The sequence below is a fragment of the Chinchilla lanigera genome, unplaced genomic scaffold (genome assembly GCF_000276665.1).
Source record: "Chinchilla lanigera isolate Chin_1 unplaced genomic scaffold, ChiLan1.0 scaffold00036, whole genome shotgun sequence".
NCBI lineage: Eukaryota > Metazoa > Chordata > Mammalia > Rodentia > Chinchillidae > Chinchilla > Chinchilla lanigera.
The window spans coordinates 16156831-16173990 of NW_004955437.1; the positions used below are offsets into that span (position 1 = coordinate 16156831).

General features: G+C 44.5%; 1 protein-coding gene across 1 annotated transcript in view; it reads right to left on the bottom strand.

Annotated features, from left to right (window-relative positions):
• LOC102024845 (chromosome unknown open reading frame, human C10orf11) overlaps nt 1-16384 on the bottom strand; it is a 494818-nt gene extending 478434 nt beyond the window's left edge. The window contains exon 1 of the mRNA XM_013516966.1: nt 16361-16384. Within this exon, the coding sequence (XP_013372420.1) occupies nt 16361-16369 (9 nt within the window). The 5' untranslated portion in view covers nt 16370-16384. The remainder of the gene's footprint in view (nt 1-16360) is intronic.
• Between the last annotated feature and the right edge of the window lie 776 nt (nt 16385-17160).

Here is a 17160-nt window from a genome sequence, read left to right on the forward strand (position 1 = left end):
CACAGAGTTACAATGGAGCTCCAGAAGTAACCTTGACATGAAGACGTGATATCAAGCATTCATTTGGGAAGGGCTCAGAGAAAGCACTGGAAAGGGGGAAAAGGAAGAGAATGAGGAAGGAATGCTCATCATGTGGAAGATAACTGCTGTGATCAACTGGGGTTCAACCCCACCAGGGCAGGGATCAGCAGACTCTTTATGTAAACGGCCAGATAGTAGAGGTGGTAGCTTTGCGGGTGGTGTGATCTCTGTTACAACTACACAATACTGTATTAAAGCAAGGCATAGATAGACACAGTGTAAATGGAGGGGCCTGTGCTCCTTTGAATGATTTTTAACTGAGCAGCCAGATTGGGCCTACCAGTGATCATCTGCCGGTTCCTGCTCGAGGCTTGCCTGGGGTGCCATGTGGGTCATCTCTCAGTGGTGTCCTAAAGGAGGGGCGAAGTAACGGGGATATGTATCTACCTCCTCCCATCAGGCACTGGGCGAGAGGTGAGCAGGTCCAAGTGGCCGGAATGCAAAGACTGGCAGGCGCTTGCAGGGGGAAGCCATGGGTTTGACTGGTGCGCTCAACCTCCCTCCTTCCTTCTCGCCCCCACCCAGAGGAGGTGTCACGGCAATCCATCCAGCAGGTGGAGGTTTCCAGTAACACAGTTTACCTGTTGCCCCAGGTAAGTTCCAACCACAGCTCAACCACATCAAAAGCCCTCCCCTTTTCTGTACATTCAGGGACTCCTTCCTCCGTAAAGAATGCTTTCCTATGTGTGGTTTGCTGTTGTTGTCCTCGTTATTGTTATGGCTTTGATGATTGTTTTTGCTGAAAAATCAAAATTAAAGTGTTGTTCTGCTGGATGAGAGTTTGGGACCATCAAAGGAGGGATTCTGCAGCTACCAAGGTGACCAGCCCGAGCCCCACCCCTCCTCACCAAAGGGGAGAAAAACACTCTCCCTCTCCTCTACACCAGTTAAAGGCAAAGGAAAAAATTAAATTAAATCATCTTATTATGTAATTGGGACTCGGCCTCAGGCTGCTGCAATGCAGAAGGGATTAAGGGCATAGCCACCTGGGCAGCCATTCTCCCGGGTCCCATTACCACCCCCCTCATTCTTTTTTATAGCCAGCAGATTAAAATGTGAGCCTAGCAATCTTTGATCTTTCACTTGCTGACACAAATCCTTTCAAGCTCCCAACATTTTTTGCTGAGGTAATTAGTACTAATTAAAAGGTTTCCAACAGTCTTTGCTCTGTGTTTTTTTTTTCCTTGTGTGTCTTTCTTTTCTCCCCCTTCCCCAAAAGAAATTGCTTTTACAAGTACCTTCCATCTCTGAAACACGGGCATCCCTCACTTTCTTCTTTATCTGATTGGGCTAGATCAAGTAGATTAGTGATTCCATTATTCCAAATACAAAGCCAGACAACAGGTTTTTACTCCTGCTCCTGACCTGTTGAGAGTGCAGAGGCTAATAATATTCAGAATCTAGCACCTCGGCGTGTAGGCGTGTGTGAAAAGACAGTCCAGCGATGCAGGAAGAGGCATTGTCTACCACCTTCTGTCCAGAGAAGTACACCATGTAATACGATGCCAGACTACCATGTCTGTCATATACACGCAAGTGCATACCTGCACACCCATACACACACAGTGCGTACGTGCACATACAGGCACACCCACACCTGCATTATACACACATGCCCGAATACACTGTTTCACTGTTCACGCTAGCTAGTTGCACAATTCATCTCCCAGCTTTCTTTCTCCTCAGACTTTCTTCTTGCTTTGAGGTCACAAGATGAAGACAGTTCAAAGGGTCTGTTTAAGGGAAGATGTCAAAACTTAAAGAAAAGTTCATGTTTAATGTCTAAAGAAGACTTAGGGAAATGCATAGATATCACACACACACACACACACACACACACACACACACATTTTCTCACACTCACACGCACAGTGCCATGGATGCAAATTCACAATGAAATGAATCAGCTCTTTGCTGCGGGAGTGGGACACAGAAACTCCTGTGTGCTATCTGGGTCATGATCTTGGTTCTGGAGCAAGGGTGGGCCTGACATGAGCCTCTGAGGTGCTCTTGGCCTGCAGCCCCAGTGCTGTGGCTGTAAACAGGGTGGAGAACCCTAGCTGGCAAGAAGCTACTCCACTCTGGATGGGGGGGAGGGGCTTAGGACAGACTGAGAGGTACAGTGACCTGCAAATGTGCAAAGGGAAGCTCAGAGTTGACAACAGGCCTTTGCTGATCAGTCCTTTGGGAACCAGCATTGGGCAGGTCCAGATGCTCCGCTCCATGCTATTTGGACAGTTTGGTGAATCTGAGCTGGACTCAGACCCCATCTCTAACTTTAGAGTAACAATCTTCCTCCCACACAGTCCCTGTACTTCCTTGGCCAAGTTCACACACTCCTCTTTCCACATGAGCCAACAGGAACCCAGTAGCAGGGTCCTACTCAGCCTGCCATGCCCCCACCACTCAGCTGTGGACTCCTCCTCTCCTCCCAATCCATCAAGATATCCTGGGACACAGATGTGCATTCCTCCTCGGTGTCCAGGCACTTGGCCACATTCCATTGCTCCCTGCCTTTTCTCCACCCGCTCAAAGCTGGTCCCTAGAGGACAGCTGGGGGTGGCATCAACTCTTCAAGATGTTCAATCATGTCTGCTTAGCAAAGTCAATGTAAGGAGGGTAGATGATATTAAAATCTCAGTTAATCCCACAGATTTCTGTTGTTACAGATAGGGAAAATGAGGTTCACATCCTCAGTTGAGGAAATAGGGCTACTTTCACGAGCACTTGATGACTCGCACATAGCTCTCAGCCACATCATCCACTGATTCTGAGGCAGGTGTGACAGCTGTCCCGCCAGACATGTGAGGGAACTCAGGATCCAAGAGGTGGCCCATTTTCTGAAGGTCACATATGAGCCCATGGCAATGGCTCTTAGATCATTCTGAATGTGGGAATATGCGATGGCCACATTGCTGAACCCCTCACCCTGACACTCAGTGTTTTAGGAGGTGAAAGTGAGCCCTATATACCCCTCCTGTGGGTCCTACTATAGCAGTGGCTGCAGCCAGCAGACCCCTTCTCTGACTCAGCTGCGGATATCTTGTGTTAAATGGATGGTAGCCACCTTCAGAGCCCCTGGGCCCAGAAATTAGTTACTTCACATCCTAAGTGGGCTTTGATGAGGCTTTCATGATTAGTGTAGAATGCTACTAAAAATATATATCCACTTCCTACCCCATCCTCCTGAGGAAAAAAAAAAAAAACTAACACTGAAAAGTAATGGATTTAATGATCTAGAAAATCTAGACGCTGGAAACTCCAAGGGAGATCATATTAAATTAGACCAGTACAAACAAGCCAAACTAGATTTATCCTCTTGTGGTTACAGATTTTATCTACTAAACCAGGTTTTCGGGGCTAGTCTGTTTTCAATGAATAGAATTTTTGAATGTCAAGTCCCAGGATTCTTAGTGGGGGATAATTTACCCCCAGGACCTCAGTGCAGCTGGGGCTGCTCATGTGCGGTTCTTCCTGAGGGCCCAAGACACAGGTGGCCCCTCTCCCTCTTCTGCATCCACACCACCTGTTGACAACCAGCCACAGGGAGGATTAAGGGATGGGAGAGATGGGCGTGAAGGTTCAGGGAGACAAAGGATTTATTTCCTTCACTTCTTCCTGAGTGAGGAGATACGAAAGGGAGGAGTAGGGGATAAAGAAACTTCTAGAATATTCTGGAACAGTGGTCACCTACTCTGAGAAATATGGGTGTAAATCAGAGAAAGAGCACCAATAACATTACCACAGACTTCACATGTGGGGACACTCTTCGAGGGGCTTTCCTAAAATAAATTGACAAGAAGCCATTTTAAAATTTCCTTCTTTATAGGAAAATAATTCTGGCTTGTGTCCTAGTGCTGAGGGAACCTTGGGTTGTCCAGTCTTCCTGTCCAATGGACCTTTTCCCAGGGGTGCTGTGCAGGAAGTGACCCCCACCCTCTTCAAGGGAGGGGACTTGGCTGCTGTGTAGATTTAGGTAGATGCTAAGCCATCATTATAACAGAGAAGGAGAGAGAAATTATCTTTGAAAATTATGAAAAATACCTTGATGGCATCTCTTTCAGGCTTGCATTTAGCTCTTGGAAGAGAATTCTGCCAAAGGGTGAGTTCTGACAGAGGGAAGATGAAGTGCGGAGCTGGGGAGGAAGGGCGCTCAGCACAGAGGCAGCCGTCTGTCAGAACTGATGACTCGGCAGCTGGAGGCAGACTGGGAGATTTACCCACCCATTTCAGGGAGCGGCTCCGGAGAAGAAAAGCCCGGCCAACAACCAGTCTGGCCAAGATGACCACAAAGAGACACACACAGACCACCAAGAGGTTCCCTGTAGGCTCTAATGATGTGGGAGAGAATGAGATTTAGAAGGGAATCCTGACAGTCTCCCAACTCCACCGCATTTAACCCAGAGCCAAGACCACAAGCCCCTGCCCCAGCATCCTACTCTCCCATATCAGAGGGATGCAGGGGTGAGGCACGGGGCAGGGGAAGCCTATCACTTAATCCTGGGGGACCCCCTACATCTTGCACTATAAACACTGCAACTTTTCTGCACCAGTATTGGCTTCTTTGAGCGCATACAAAGGTCATTTTTTTCCTTACTGAATGCCAAAAGAAGCAGGGAGTTCTTCTAATGCAAGATTTGTTTTTTGTTTGCTTGTTTTTTTGGATGAAGGATGCATCTTAGTTTGTTGAAAAAAAAAAAAAAAAAAAAAAAAAAGCAGAACTGGAAATTAGAAGCAATGGTATACCAAAGTGTGGGGAGCCCCACCTTCAAAACCGACTGACCTTCTTGGGTATGTCAATTTCCAGTAGTAATAAAGGAAGGGTGCAGGATTTTATTACTGTTTTTAAATCCCTACAGATATTGCTATATGCCTACACCTGGGCCCCATACTGCCTCCACCTTGCTCCTGTCCCAGGCCACTACTTCTGCTCTCTGCAGTATGGTGACCTTGCATAAGGTCCTCCGTGTGTCTTGATCCTATGTACTTCATCTACAAAAAATAAGGCTACATAATTACTAAGTCTCTTCCAGTTAAAAGATTCTAAAAGTCCGTCTCTCCCCTAAAATATTTCAACTTGCAAATTTAGCAGTGGGCGATGTTTCCCATCCTTAGGTTGGTGCAGGCTCACCCCAGCAATGCTCAGAGATGGGCCTGGTCTAAGACAGTTCTCTAACCCTGATCAAACCCTGTCCCTTCCTCAGAGGCACCGAAGGAATTCCCTGACCCCAAACACCGCCGGTCAGTTTGTCCAATGTGGCTGAGGGACACGGTGGCAGGGAAGAGCCACAGGAATGCTTGATCACTTGCCCCACTGGGAGACAGGCCAGCGGCAGCCACGCCAGTGCTCTGCGCCCTGTGGTCAGGGGTGCTGAGCCTTGCCTCCTATTTGTGTAGCTCGGCAGAACCCAGCCTCGGCTGTGAAGGCAAAAACTGTTTTAGGATTTTTAATTTTTTTTTTCCCAGAGATAAGGTCATGTGTTTCAAGGTCAACCACAGAATGGGTATACTGGGAAAAAAACAGGAAAAAGAAACGTGTTTAAACTGCTGAAGCTTTAAAAGCTTAACTGGTAAAGTCCTCCAAGCCTTCGGTCACTGGGACTGAAAACAATGATTTCAAGCTAGTTTATTCTATCTAAGACAGGCTCACTGGGCAGACATTTGCCTCTTTTCCCCGCCTCCCTTATGTCCAAACTACGATCCTTCCCCACCCCTCAGAGCCCTGTGACAAAGGCTACTATGCAGGCTTCTCAGGACATTACCCAGCGCCACACAAACGCCTGGCAATAGAAGTCTCCCCCCTCACCTCTCCTCACTGCCGTCCCGCATCTTCACATCCTAGGGGCAATGCCGCTGAAACCTACATGCAGAGAGGATTTCTAATGCCTGCCACTTGCTTAAAATTGACTTTCAGATGGGAGCTGGGGAGAGCCACGTACCCCACAGTTTGGAACACTCATCATCTCCGACGATGAAGTCATTTGCTGCCATAAGCAGAACAAGGGTTAATGACCCAAAATGGAATAAATTACTAGATTCAGATCCATCATGACCATTGGTTTTAAAAATAATTTGAAGCAGGCGAGTGTGGACTCCCAACCATCACAAAGACCGAGGCCTCCTCTGCTTACCGTGATAAATCCTCCCTAAGCGTGTCTCAGGCCCGAGCGCCAATTAACATTTCTCATACCAGTGCACAAGGGCCATGCAAAGAGATTGGGAGTCCGGAAATGGCCTTAATTGTGCCACTCCTTGCAGTCCTCCAGGACAGGGTAAGGGAAGTGGGAGAACTTCCTAAGTCCACAGCACCATCTCACCCTGGCAGATGCGGTGTGGACGCCAGGGCAAGCTGCTCTCAGCACCACGGTAAATCCTCAAACAATTTCTGCCAGCAAAGGCCAGTGTGGGGAGAGGGTGCTACATGGGAAAGAGATGAATAAACAAGATCAGTTATGGTGGGGGAGTGACCCCACAGCTCCGTGCCATGACACAGATCTCAAAGCAGATTCTGCCAGAGTGGAGTCGACGCGGCCAGACTGAACACAGGGCTGTCCCGAAGGCTGTCTGCTTCCCTCCCAGCCCTCTGAGGAGGAGCAAAAGGGGAGAAGGGGAGAGGAGGAGAGGGGCGGGCAGAGGCCCGCCAAGGCAAGGGAGAGGGGAAGCAGGCCGGCGAATGAAAAGCTACGCATAATGGCCTGAGGTTGATTTTACAGAGAACAAAATGGCTCAATTTGAGCACTTTAGACTGTCGAAATTGGCTAGCATGAGATACAAGGGGCTCCTCCAAGAGGATTGTTACATCAGCTGCGGGAGACTGTAGACCCAGGGGCAGAGAAAGGGAAAATAAATATATAAATACACACACACACACACACACACACACACACACACACGCCTCCATCTCCATCACGCAAACTTTAGCGAGACCCGGAGCCTCGCAAGGAGACTTGGCAAGGAACTGCCTAGTGAAGCGTCGGAACACCCGGAACGCTTGCTTTTCAAATGGCATCTCTAATGTGTGTGGCTCTTGGTACTTTGCCCTCTTGCTTTGTTCTCCGAAAGAGCCACAGCTTTAGCAAAAAGAAGTCTAGTTTATTATTTAGCAGGAACGGCAGGTTTTGTTTTTTTAAAAGACTGCTAATAATTCCGATTCCCCTTTCAAAAACAATCCACCCCTCACTAAGAAAAAGTCAGCACGACTGACTAATGGGAGTAATTCAAAATACCTCAATTAAAATTCAGGTTTTGGCCTTTTGAGCAGTCTATTTAAAGATTTTTTTCCCCTAGATTCGTTGTAGACAGATGATTATGAAATATTTATGTGTCTGTGAAAGGGGCTCTCGGAGCTTGTGTCTGAGCTTTTTGTTGCTGTCGTCTCTCCTCTCCGAGGTCCCTGAGAGCCCTTACTTTATGCGGCTTCTAAGCCACTTGGTTTACAGGGGCTCCACACACCAGCCCGCCACCCTGCACACAGCACCCCTGACAAGAGCAGCTCCTAACACACACAGAGCGGAGTCTTCAGAGACCCCACCGGCTCTCCCGAGCCTAGTTCCAGGCCTCGCCCTTGGCTCACCTGTGCCAGCTCCAGGCAGCTGCAATGCTGTTCAGTGTCCCGCACACCCACCCCAACTCCTGCCCCGTTATTGGGTCAGCTCTCCAGGAAAAGAAAGTTCCATCTCCATAAACGGTTTATAGGCTTTTTAAAGACAGTGTCTGAGTCTCGCCCGAGAACACTGCAGTACGCACACCATGGCTGCCCAGTTCTCCTTCACCTTGTGAAACAACAGCTCATTTCAAATCCCCCTGAACCCCTGCATTGGAGGGGCGCTCGGCACAGCCCAGAACTTTCCCTCTTGAGCACTAAATCAACTGGTTTTAATGACAAGCTTCCTATGGGGAGGAGAGAGAGGAAACAAGGACTAGCCTGTCCTAAAATGAGGAGCAAGGATGAGGGGGTAGGTGTGAGAACATAGCTGTGTCCTGCAACACAGCAAGGAGGCTTCTCAAGTTTTTCTGTGAATGCCAGCAAAATGGAAAGAGTCAGTTACTTCTGTACTCTGGAATATCACGTAGCTTTAAAAGATCTGAAGAATAGGCATAACATATTGGTATTTTAAAAAGAAAACAAAGAGTTTAATAATATTTACTCAATAGTCCTGTCTAAAAATAAACTAAAAATTATATATAATATAATAATAATTACAATAGTATATATAATATCATTATATTATATCTAATATATCTATATCTATACATCTATATATAGATATATATATAAATGGGGGAAAGATGGAAAAGGGAAGATGGAGAGAGCCTTAGAATGCTACCTTGATGGAAGGAAATCCGCTGGGTCTTTTTTGTTTGGCTTCTAGCAATAAGAAGTTACTGCTTTTTCTGTATGAAAGTAGACACCCATAAAATAATTATTTTAAAAGAAGACACAGTTCCTGCTCTCAAGTTGACTTCAGTGCGGTGGTTCCTTCATCCTTACACCGTTTTCAATAAGCTCATCTGAGAAACAGTTAACAAATACAGACGTTGAGGCCCATACACTGAACTTCCGGTACAGTACGCCTAAGACAAGGCCGCCTGTGGACTGTCAGGCACTGTCTCTCTCGTTGTTTCCCCACATCTTTTGGACAATATCCAATGTTTGGTAGCCAGTAGATCTGCAGGTGCCTTGGACACCCAACCCTCTGCTTCCATCTCCATCTCATAACTGATGGCCCAGAGTGACTGCTGTCCATCAGCATGGAACGGTGAGCAGCACATCTACCAACCTGAGTCTGCTCACTTTGAATTAGCAGGGAAAATCACCCATTTGTTCACAAAACGCTCTCTACCTTGAGTACAGGTTTAACAGGTAAACCAAATTGGGATTTACCTTAAACCTCAAGCTATTTACAGTTACATCATTTCTCATTGTGTTATCTGAACATTTCCTCAGGGATGCAAATGTCTATATTTAAAGAAAAACACTTTAAAACAATTACCCTTGAGATCAGGGGGAACAGTTACCCTTGCGACAAGGAGAAACTCGTAGTGGAACTTGTAAATTGCCCATTCATGACACAGATAAGTCAGTTTACTCACTTGCTCATTCACAAATCCACTCAGTGTTACATCTCCCTTATCCAACAAGTGTCTGAGCCATGAAGAGACCCGCTAAACCCATCTAGGCTACAGAACCTTAGCTTCACATTTCGCCTCACAATCCCACCTCATACCAAGCACTGTCTGGTGGTACCGCGAGCCACAAATGATCAAGGCAGGTGGGCATAGCTATTTCCCACCTCCAGTCTAGCATGCTCCAGGCCTTGCAGTGTTAGCTGGATGCTTCTCCCCTGTATCAGGCATCTATGAGCTCAGAGATGGAAACTCATTTTAACAATGCTCTTTTCCTTCAACTCATCTCCTCAACTTGCTTAGCAGCCTTTTACTCATCTTATCCTCCCGATAGAGCCCCCCCACCATGTTTACTATTTTAACCAATCCCAACACCTCCATCAGGACTACAAGGTCTATTACCTACTCCCTTCTCCTCTTTTTTTCCTGTAGCATTTATCGTCTTCCAACATATCATATAATGCACTTATGAATCATATTTATTGCTTAATGTCGATTTCAAGGTTTGTGATGGTGCATGTCAGTCTCTCCCATGGGTGGAATACAAGCACCTCAGGCGCTGGAGTGGAGGAAGGAAGGAAGAAGGGAGGCAGCCACTTCCTCCGCTACAGGCCAGGCTTGACTTGAGTCAGCTAGGAAAGTTAATTTGCTACAGGCAGCCACTAGTCAAGAGGAAGGATTTGGGGGATTATTGACTGCCTCTGATATTCCTTCCACCTGCCAGTCCTGTCCAACCACGTACATCCTCACAGGAGTTGGCGGGGAGGCATTCTCCCTTCTGTAAATACTGATGTGATTTCTTTCCAAAGTTTAGAGTCATTTGCGCATAAATACCATCCTCCCCCACGCTATTTCAGTATGCATTTTTGATTCTGGAAATGGCAAAAGTGAGTTCCATCTGGTTAAAGTGCAGATCTTCTTCCAGGGAAAAATCCCCAAACTTCGAGCTTCCCAACTTGGGGGATCTTTCAGCCCTGACTAGCCAGCCCTCCTCAAGCCCTGAGCTCCAAAATGCCTCCTCAGTCCACCCTTTGCATTCTGCCACAACCCATGCCTGAGCCATTGCAGAACTGTAGAAACAAACTCTTTTAGCTGCCCAGCCTTGCCTCAGTACCAGACACTTCACCTGATTCCAGGCTTTTGCCATGCTCCCAATCTCTGTGTTCCTGCTCTGTCTCTGTCACAGTCCCGCACCACACATATATAAGTTCAGTAAAAATTAGCTACTGTGTTCATTCAACTTAAAAAGCCCCCAGATAACTGGAGGGAAGCACAAGGAGAAGCGCCACCATTGGGGTGCTCTGAACACTACACATATTACTTTAATGCACATAACAAACAAACCTGCACATGAATCATTATCCCCATTTCACGAAATGGAAAGTGAACCTCAGAATATAGCCAATTTACCCTAAATGTCATTATTAAAAAAAGTAGTAGGACAAGGAATTGAAACCCAGCCAGGCTCTGAGAACTATAGATGTAATAGATTGAATTTTATGCTTCAAATGCATATGTTGAATCTCTAATCCCCAATGTGATGGTATTTGGAGATGGGGCTTTCATACAAATATTTAGACAGGAACTATTTGCAAGTAATTATGATTAAATGAGGTCACATGGGTGGGACCCAACCTATGGGATTTTGCTACTATAGCCTGTGCTAACACACTATAGTTCTCCTTAAGTCTTTAAGGTCACTTCTGTGGCACCCAGGCCAGCCAAAAGGTTTTACAAGAGGCTTGCAAATAAGGCCAGCCCATCTGGGATGCTAGCCAGGGTAGCCCATGTTGAGTACAGGATTTGGCTTCGAGGAATGGGGTACAAGAGCATCTATTCCCAGAGCCTTTTATCTCTAAGCTGTAGGACTAACATAAGTACTCACCTTTAAAGTTTTAAAAGTCAGAGAAATGTTTGAGATCTGGAACAAAATAAAACAAAACAAAACAAAAAATGGCTCAAAATGTGATATAAAAATTGCAAAACTGAGATTAACAAATGTTCCATTAAATTTCAACAAAAAAAATGTTGTTCACTGATCAGTCAAGTGCAAATCAATTCAGACTTTATGGGTAAATATGGCAAAGTTCAAATCATAATGAATTTATTCTTAAACCCCAAAGCTGTAGAAGTGATTTTTAAATCCTCCCAGAGATTTCATATGGAAACTTCACAAATCATATTTACTGTGAAAGGGGGGGTCATTTTTGTTTGTTTGATGTGTTTGTTATGTGATGAGGTCTGCGATGTGAAAGTGCTTAGGATGAGAAATTTTGAGAAGCAACTGTACTTACTGGTGTGAAGTCCCACAGGGGAAACATGTGTGATGGCTAGTGACTTCCTGTCTGTCCCTGGGAGTTGACTGTTCTTTGCAAGCATAACTCACCATGAAAGTACCAGCCCAGGTCTCTAGACAGGACTATCCCAGGACAAAATGGACACAGGATGCAACAAGGACAAACAACCACACCGTGGAAAAGGATTTGAGATCCTCCAGCACATACAGCAGTCTGTAGGGAGGTAGCGTGAAAGGTCGGAAAAGCATCAGATCAGCAGTCAAGAAACCCAGCTTTTATCACCAGCTCCACTTTTGCAAGTTGGAAGACCAGGATGTGCTCCTAGGACTTGGGCCTGTGTCTAGTGTCTAATAGACACTGGGTAAAATCTGCTGGGTGACTGAATATAAGGGAGCCTGATGACACTGTATTTTTCCCAAATCTTCGTTTTTTTCACATTATTATACAAAAAGGGGAAGAGGGACAAAACCTCCACAGTCGCCCCTGAACTCATCTCCTGTCTAATTCACAAAATACAAATTCAGTTACAGCTGTTGCTGAGACCTACAAAACTCTCCCTAAACATTAGGAAAAAGACAAGAGGAAGGGAATCAGAGTCTTTCCACTCACCGCAGCCATCTTGATCCAGAGCCAAAATGCTCTCCCACCATCATCCCTGCTTCCCCGTTCCTATGTAAGAACTTCTCAATTTTTAAAACAGAATACATATGCCCATTCAAAGTTGTTTCAATGAAAACATCTTCCATTACAATAAACATACAGGAGCAGTCAAATAAGAAAATAGGGTCATTGGAAGGGGCTGTTGGGGTGGACAAGGGGACAGGCTCTGAACACCAAGCATCCTCTCCTCTCTGCTGCCACAGCCCACCTCCTCCCATCAACTTCATGTAATCAGATGTCCAAGAGGCCCTCTGATGCAGGGTTGAGAGCGGTCTGAGCTAGGAGGGTCAGTACTGCATCGTGGGATCACATGAAATGGCTTTGAAATGGCCTCTTGACCAATTGGCTTAGCTACCTTTACCTCAAACACAAAAGGCTCCCTCAAGAGCTCTAAGCCCCACTCCCACCTCCCATTGGTCCCCTAAACTCCAGCTTCACCTTTGACATTCATCATCACCAAAGAAAAAATGGCTGCCTAGACTCACAGCCCTAACAAGATAATGCCAGAAGGGGCAGAATTCTCTCTCACTCCTTCCCACAGAAGGAGGAAAGAAGGAACCGTGGCAGATAGATGGAATCAGAACCATCTCTAAGTGCATCCAGATACACACCCAGCCCAAATGCCTCCAAAAAAGAGAGAAAAACAGCCTCTCACAAGAACAAGATGAAGGAGAGGCCATCTTCATCTGCAAGATTTCACACATACCCTAATTATTTTGAGAAGGCTTTTGGAAAGAGGTAGTGGGCTTGCTTTTATCACTTGCCACGTATATAATATCAGGGTTGTAGCATTCATTAGCACCACCCTCCCGGCCCCTGCCCCCACCTCCACCACCAAAACCCCAAATAATTTCAAAAACATTTTTATCCTAAAATGTTCCCTTCAATTTAAAAAAAAATTATCTTCAAGAGAAGAGATTTCTTTCCATTTCAATCCCACAACAAGGAGAATGTCAGCCCAGCTTTTTTTTGACAGACAAATTATTGAATCAAAGAGAAAATGCCATTAAGCTCACAGGTTAGCAAGTGTCAGGAATGGTTTAAAGAGATATCCCCATTTATCTTCCAAACATGCACAAAATGTCACTAATGTGTGTTTATCATGTATAATCAGACAAAGAAAATATCGAAATAAAGTACTCCCGCATACAATAGAAATCTCCTTCCATCCTTCACGATATCAGTGCTATTCAAATAGAATAATAATGATGAAGCCTCTCTCTTGAAAATGGAAATCAAGGGAAACGTAGATAGAAATGATTTTTTTTTTTTTTTTTTTGGTAGTTGATGTACATTTCTAAAGTGCATTAACAGGAAATCCAGAACTTTTTAGGTCAATTATATTGTCAGTATTGTCAATGCCACTGAAATGAATACTGAAGCAATGCCTGTTCTTGCTGGATCAAGCTATAGAAGTCCCTAGATCGGAGACTTAGAGGAACTGGAGATACAGTGGAAGTCTGACATTGTTCAAGCACGCATGTATACATATATAGATTCTTTTCATTCAGACCAATCTAAGAACCAGATATTCTGGCTTACTATAAATCTCAATAGGAGAAAAAATAATTCACAACCAATCTAAAACCTAGCTCTTTTTTTCTTTTTCTTTCCTCCATTATGACAAAGGTGTTTTGTCTTCTTTTGTTTCTTGTTTTTGATAAATCAGGTACTATGACAATGCTAAACCCCAGTCCCGAGATAAGTGCTCTGGACAAAAGCTTTCTACTACTAATTCTGGACTTGCAAGGCTCAGGGACATGAGCTGCCCACAGCAGAGAAGGGACTCTTTGTGCCAGAACTGACTGGCCCTAGAAGTCAGGAGGGACGATGCATTTCAGCCCAGAACTATTTTCACCCTTACTGCTTTCTCGCCAGCAACGCTGCCAGCTATGTGACACAATATTTCCCAGCCTTCTGGGTTGTGACGTTGGTTCCCAAGAGAAGAGGTCATGGCTGTTTTGGTCACTACTGCAAAACCAGCCTGGACTACAGTGACCTCAGGGAGCTGATGTTGCAGAAGCTGGTGCGGGTACAACTAAGAGTGGTTGAGAGAAGAGCTTTTCCCTTTAGGTCTTTCCCAGCCCTATAGCTCCCCACTTCTGTGGTGTTCTGAAGACCTGTAGGGAAATGACCAGGGTCCTGGGCACCAGTGTTCTTGAGAAGCAATCTACTCAAGGGAGATTCAGCCCTCCCTGACCAATGACAACAAACTCCAGATTACACTACGAGTGTTGTCCTGTTTCAGGTATAATGTAAGACAAGGATCCTACACTTAGCCAAAGAAGCTAGAAACACAGAGTCAAGAAGAAAGTCAAGGAAAGTGCAGGGGATAGAGTAGTCTCAAAAGAGCAGGATCTGGAGTCACCCAGGTTCGTGGTTCTACCGTCTGTCCATGGAGCTGGGAACCCTGGCTCCTCACTGAAGAAGCGGGATCATAATAACCTTTACTTCATGACACTCTGAATCTTAATGAGCCAATATGTATAAACCTCTTGCAACAACATAATAAGTGCTCAATAAATGCTAGCTATTTTTTCTATAACTATAATCTAGCTATAAGGAAAATGAGACTCAGAAACTTATAAGTGGTAAGAGTGGGGTCATGAGACAGTTATATTTTTTTCATCATCTTACCATGATTACCCGTTTGCATTTTGGGTTTCAATCCCAGATTAACTCTGAGGAAGAGGACTTATCTTTAAACATCTTTGCACCTCCACACTCCTCCAACAGTGGGCCTGGAATTCGATAGATGGTCCCCTAAAATATTTGTAATAAAGAAAAAAGGAAGCATGCAAGTAGGCAGGCAGGTGACTCGGCTGTCACATGATAGCACTGAGACAGACAGCCGTAGGGAGCCATGGCATGGGGAAGGACAACAATTTATTTCCTCTTCGTTGCGTAATGTAGAGGTCAGCAAGACCACAAACCACATGGAAAGGAGGTGAGTAAAGAACCCCCAACCACCAGGAGAGTGGAACATTGCCGTTCTCACCTCTCAGGCTAAAAAAAAGAGGTGCCCAAAAGACAGATGCCACCCTGGGGGACACCTAGCCCTTCCACTGTCTGCCCTGAGGCAACTCAGTAAAGGTTTCTTTTTTTTTCTGTTTGCCCACTGAAAATTGTGACCAAAACCTTTACCTTTCCATCTGAATTTTGAATAATTTTCAATAATAAGCCTTTAAAAAGTAGTTAGAAATAGCCTCATTATTCCATCCTTAGCATTTTAAGGATATAATTGGAGATGTGTTCAAAAAATTTTTTTTAAAGTATGTGCTGGCACATGCTTCTTGATACTAAATAGAAAAGAGAACAAGTGAAAACAACCTTGTTACAAAGCAATAGTACAATACATCCTTTACTTTGTACTGCATTGTATTTTTTGTTTTGTATTAACAGTGGAAAACAACTCTTTAGCTATTAGACATTGGAGTTTTGAGGACTATTTAAAACATGGGTAAGTATTTATGTAAAATGCCTGAAACAGTACACTGATAAAAAGATTCCAACTTAAAATATATAATCTATCAGTGTGTATACTGTAAAGATATACCAAAAGGAGTCTGTGGGAGAAAGGATTTTAAATGTTTAATTGTAGGAAGTGGGACATTACAAACAACCTTAATTTCCTTCTTGATGATTTTCACTATTTTCAAGAATGTGTAGGGTAGATATGCATTATTTTCATAAATGAAAAAATGACAAAATCTATTACTTTAGCAAGTCCGTTTTCTTCTACTTCATAGCACTATTCTGAGATCAGCTACAGGAATGGATGCAGAAGAACTTTGAGAAGTATAGAATAATCTACAATTCAAGCGGCTGCATTACTGCTAGAACCTAAATATTTGAGGTAAACCCTGCCAAGCTGTCCTTCTCCCCATCCAATCTATTTTGAGCATGGAACTGTGACTTTGCATCATCTTATACAAACTGAAGACACCAAACTTCAGTTTCCTCCATTTAGAAATAGCAAATAAAGTCAGCAATCCTGAAGAAGAGAGACTCATCGAACTGCTAATAAAGTAGAGACAGTCACCTCAGATTCCTCCCCACCAAAACCACCCAAGCAGAGAAATTCCACACACTGAAAACTCCCCATCAACCGAGATTCAAACATTCTGCAATTTCCAGCCAGCAGCCCACCCCAGATGTATCAGAGTAACTCTCGAGGAGAGAGTTAATTCTCCTACCGGTAGCATCAGTTCCTACAGACCTCAGCAAGCAAATTATGTTACAGAGATTTTAAGGCCAAATGCTGGTAAAATGTTGATCACTCTCATGGCTCTGAAGGCATAAACAGTCTGTGAACAAACACAGTGATTCTTTTTATACACACAGTCAGGCTTTTAAATTATACTTAACTTGGCGGGGTTAAAAACAAGTTGGCAGGCTGGGGGCTATCAGCCTTTCTCCAGCCAGACAAGATACATTCACTGAGTCAGCCAGTAAGTCACTGGCTGAAAATGCGATAGTTTCATCTCAGGAATTGTAAACCCTGAGATGTCTTGCAGGTGACCAAGATCCAAATGTTTGTCCTGGAACACAGTCCAAGAAAGGCCACTAAGTAAACCATGTTATTACAGTGACTGTCCTTGTCTCAGAAAGTGATCCACGTATCACAATAAGCCACGCAATCACTATAGACAGGAATGTAGATTAGGGATATAAACCAGAGGCAGATTAAATGAAAAAATCCACAATCATATCTAATATAGAGATAGCACATTATAAAAATAATACAATAATAACTCAAAACACTCATTTCTATTGTTTAATCTTAACCTAGCTACAAACCTATAGAGGTAGATAGGACAAAGCCTAATAACCTCACGTTAGAAATAAGAAAAATTTTTACAAAGGTAACTATTGACTTGGCCAACCTTCTATGACAGCTAGATTATGAAAGTGGGGACTCTGGAATCCTAACTAACCTACAAGAATGACCAGTTGCAGCCCAGTCTGTAAGGACAATTCAAAAATCAGTAGGTAA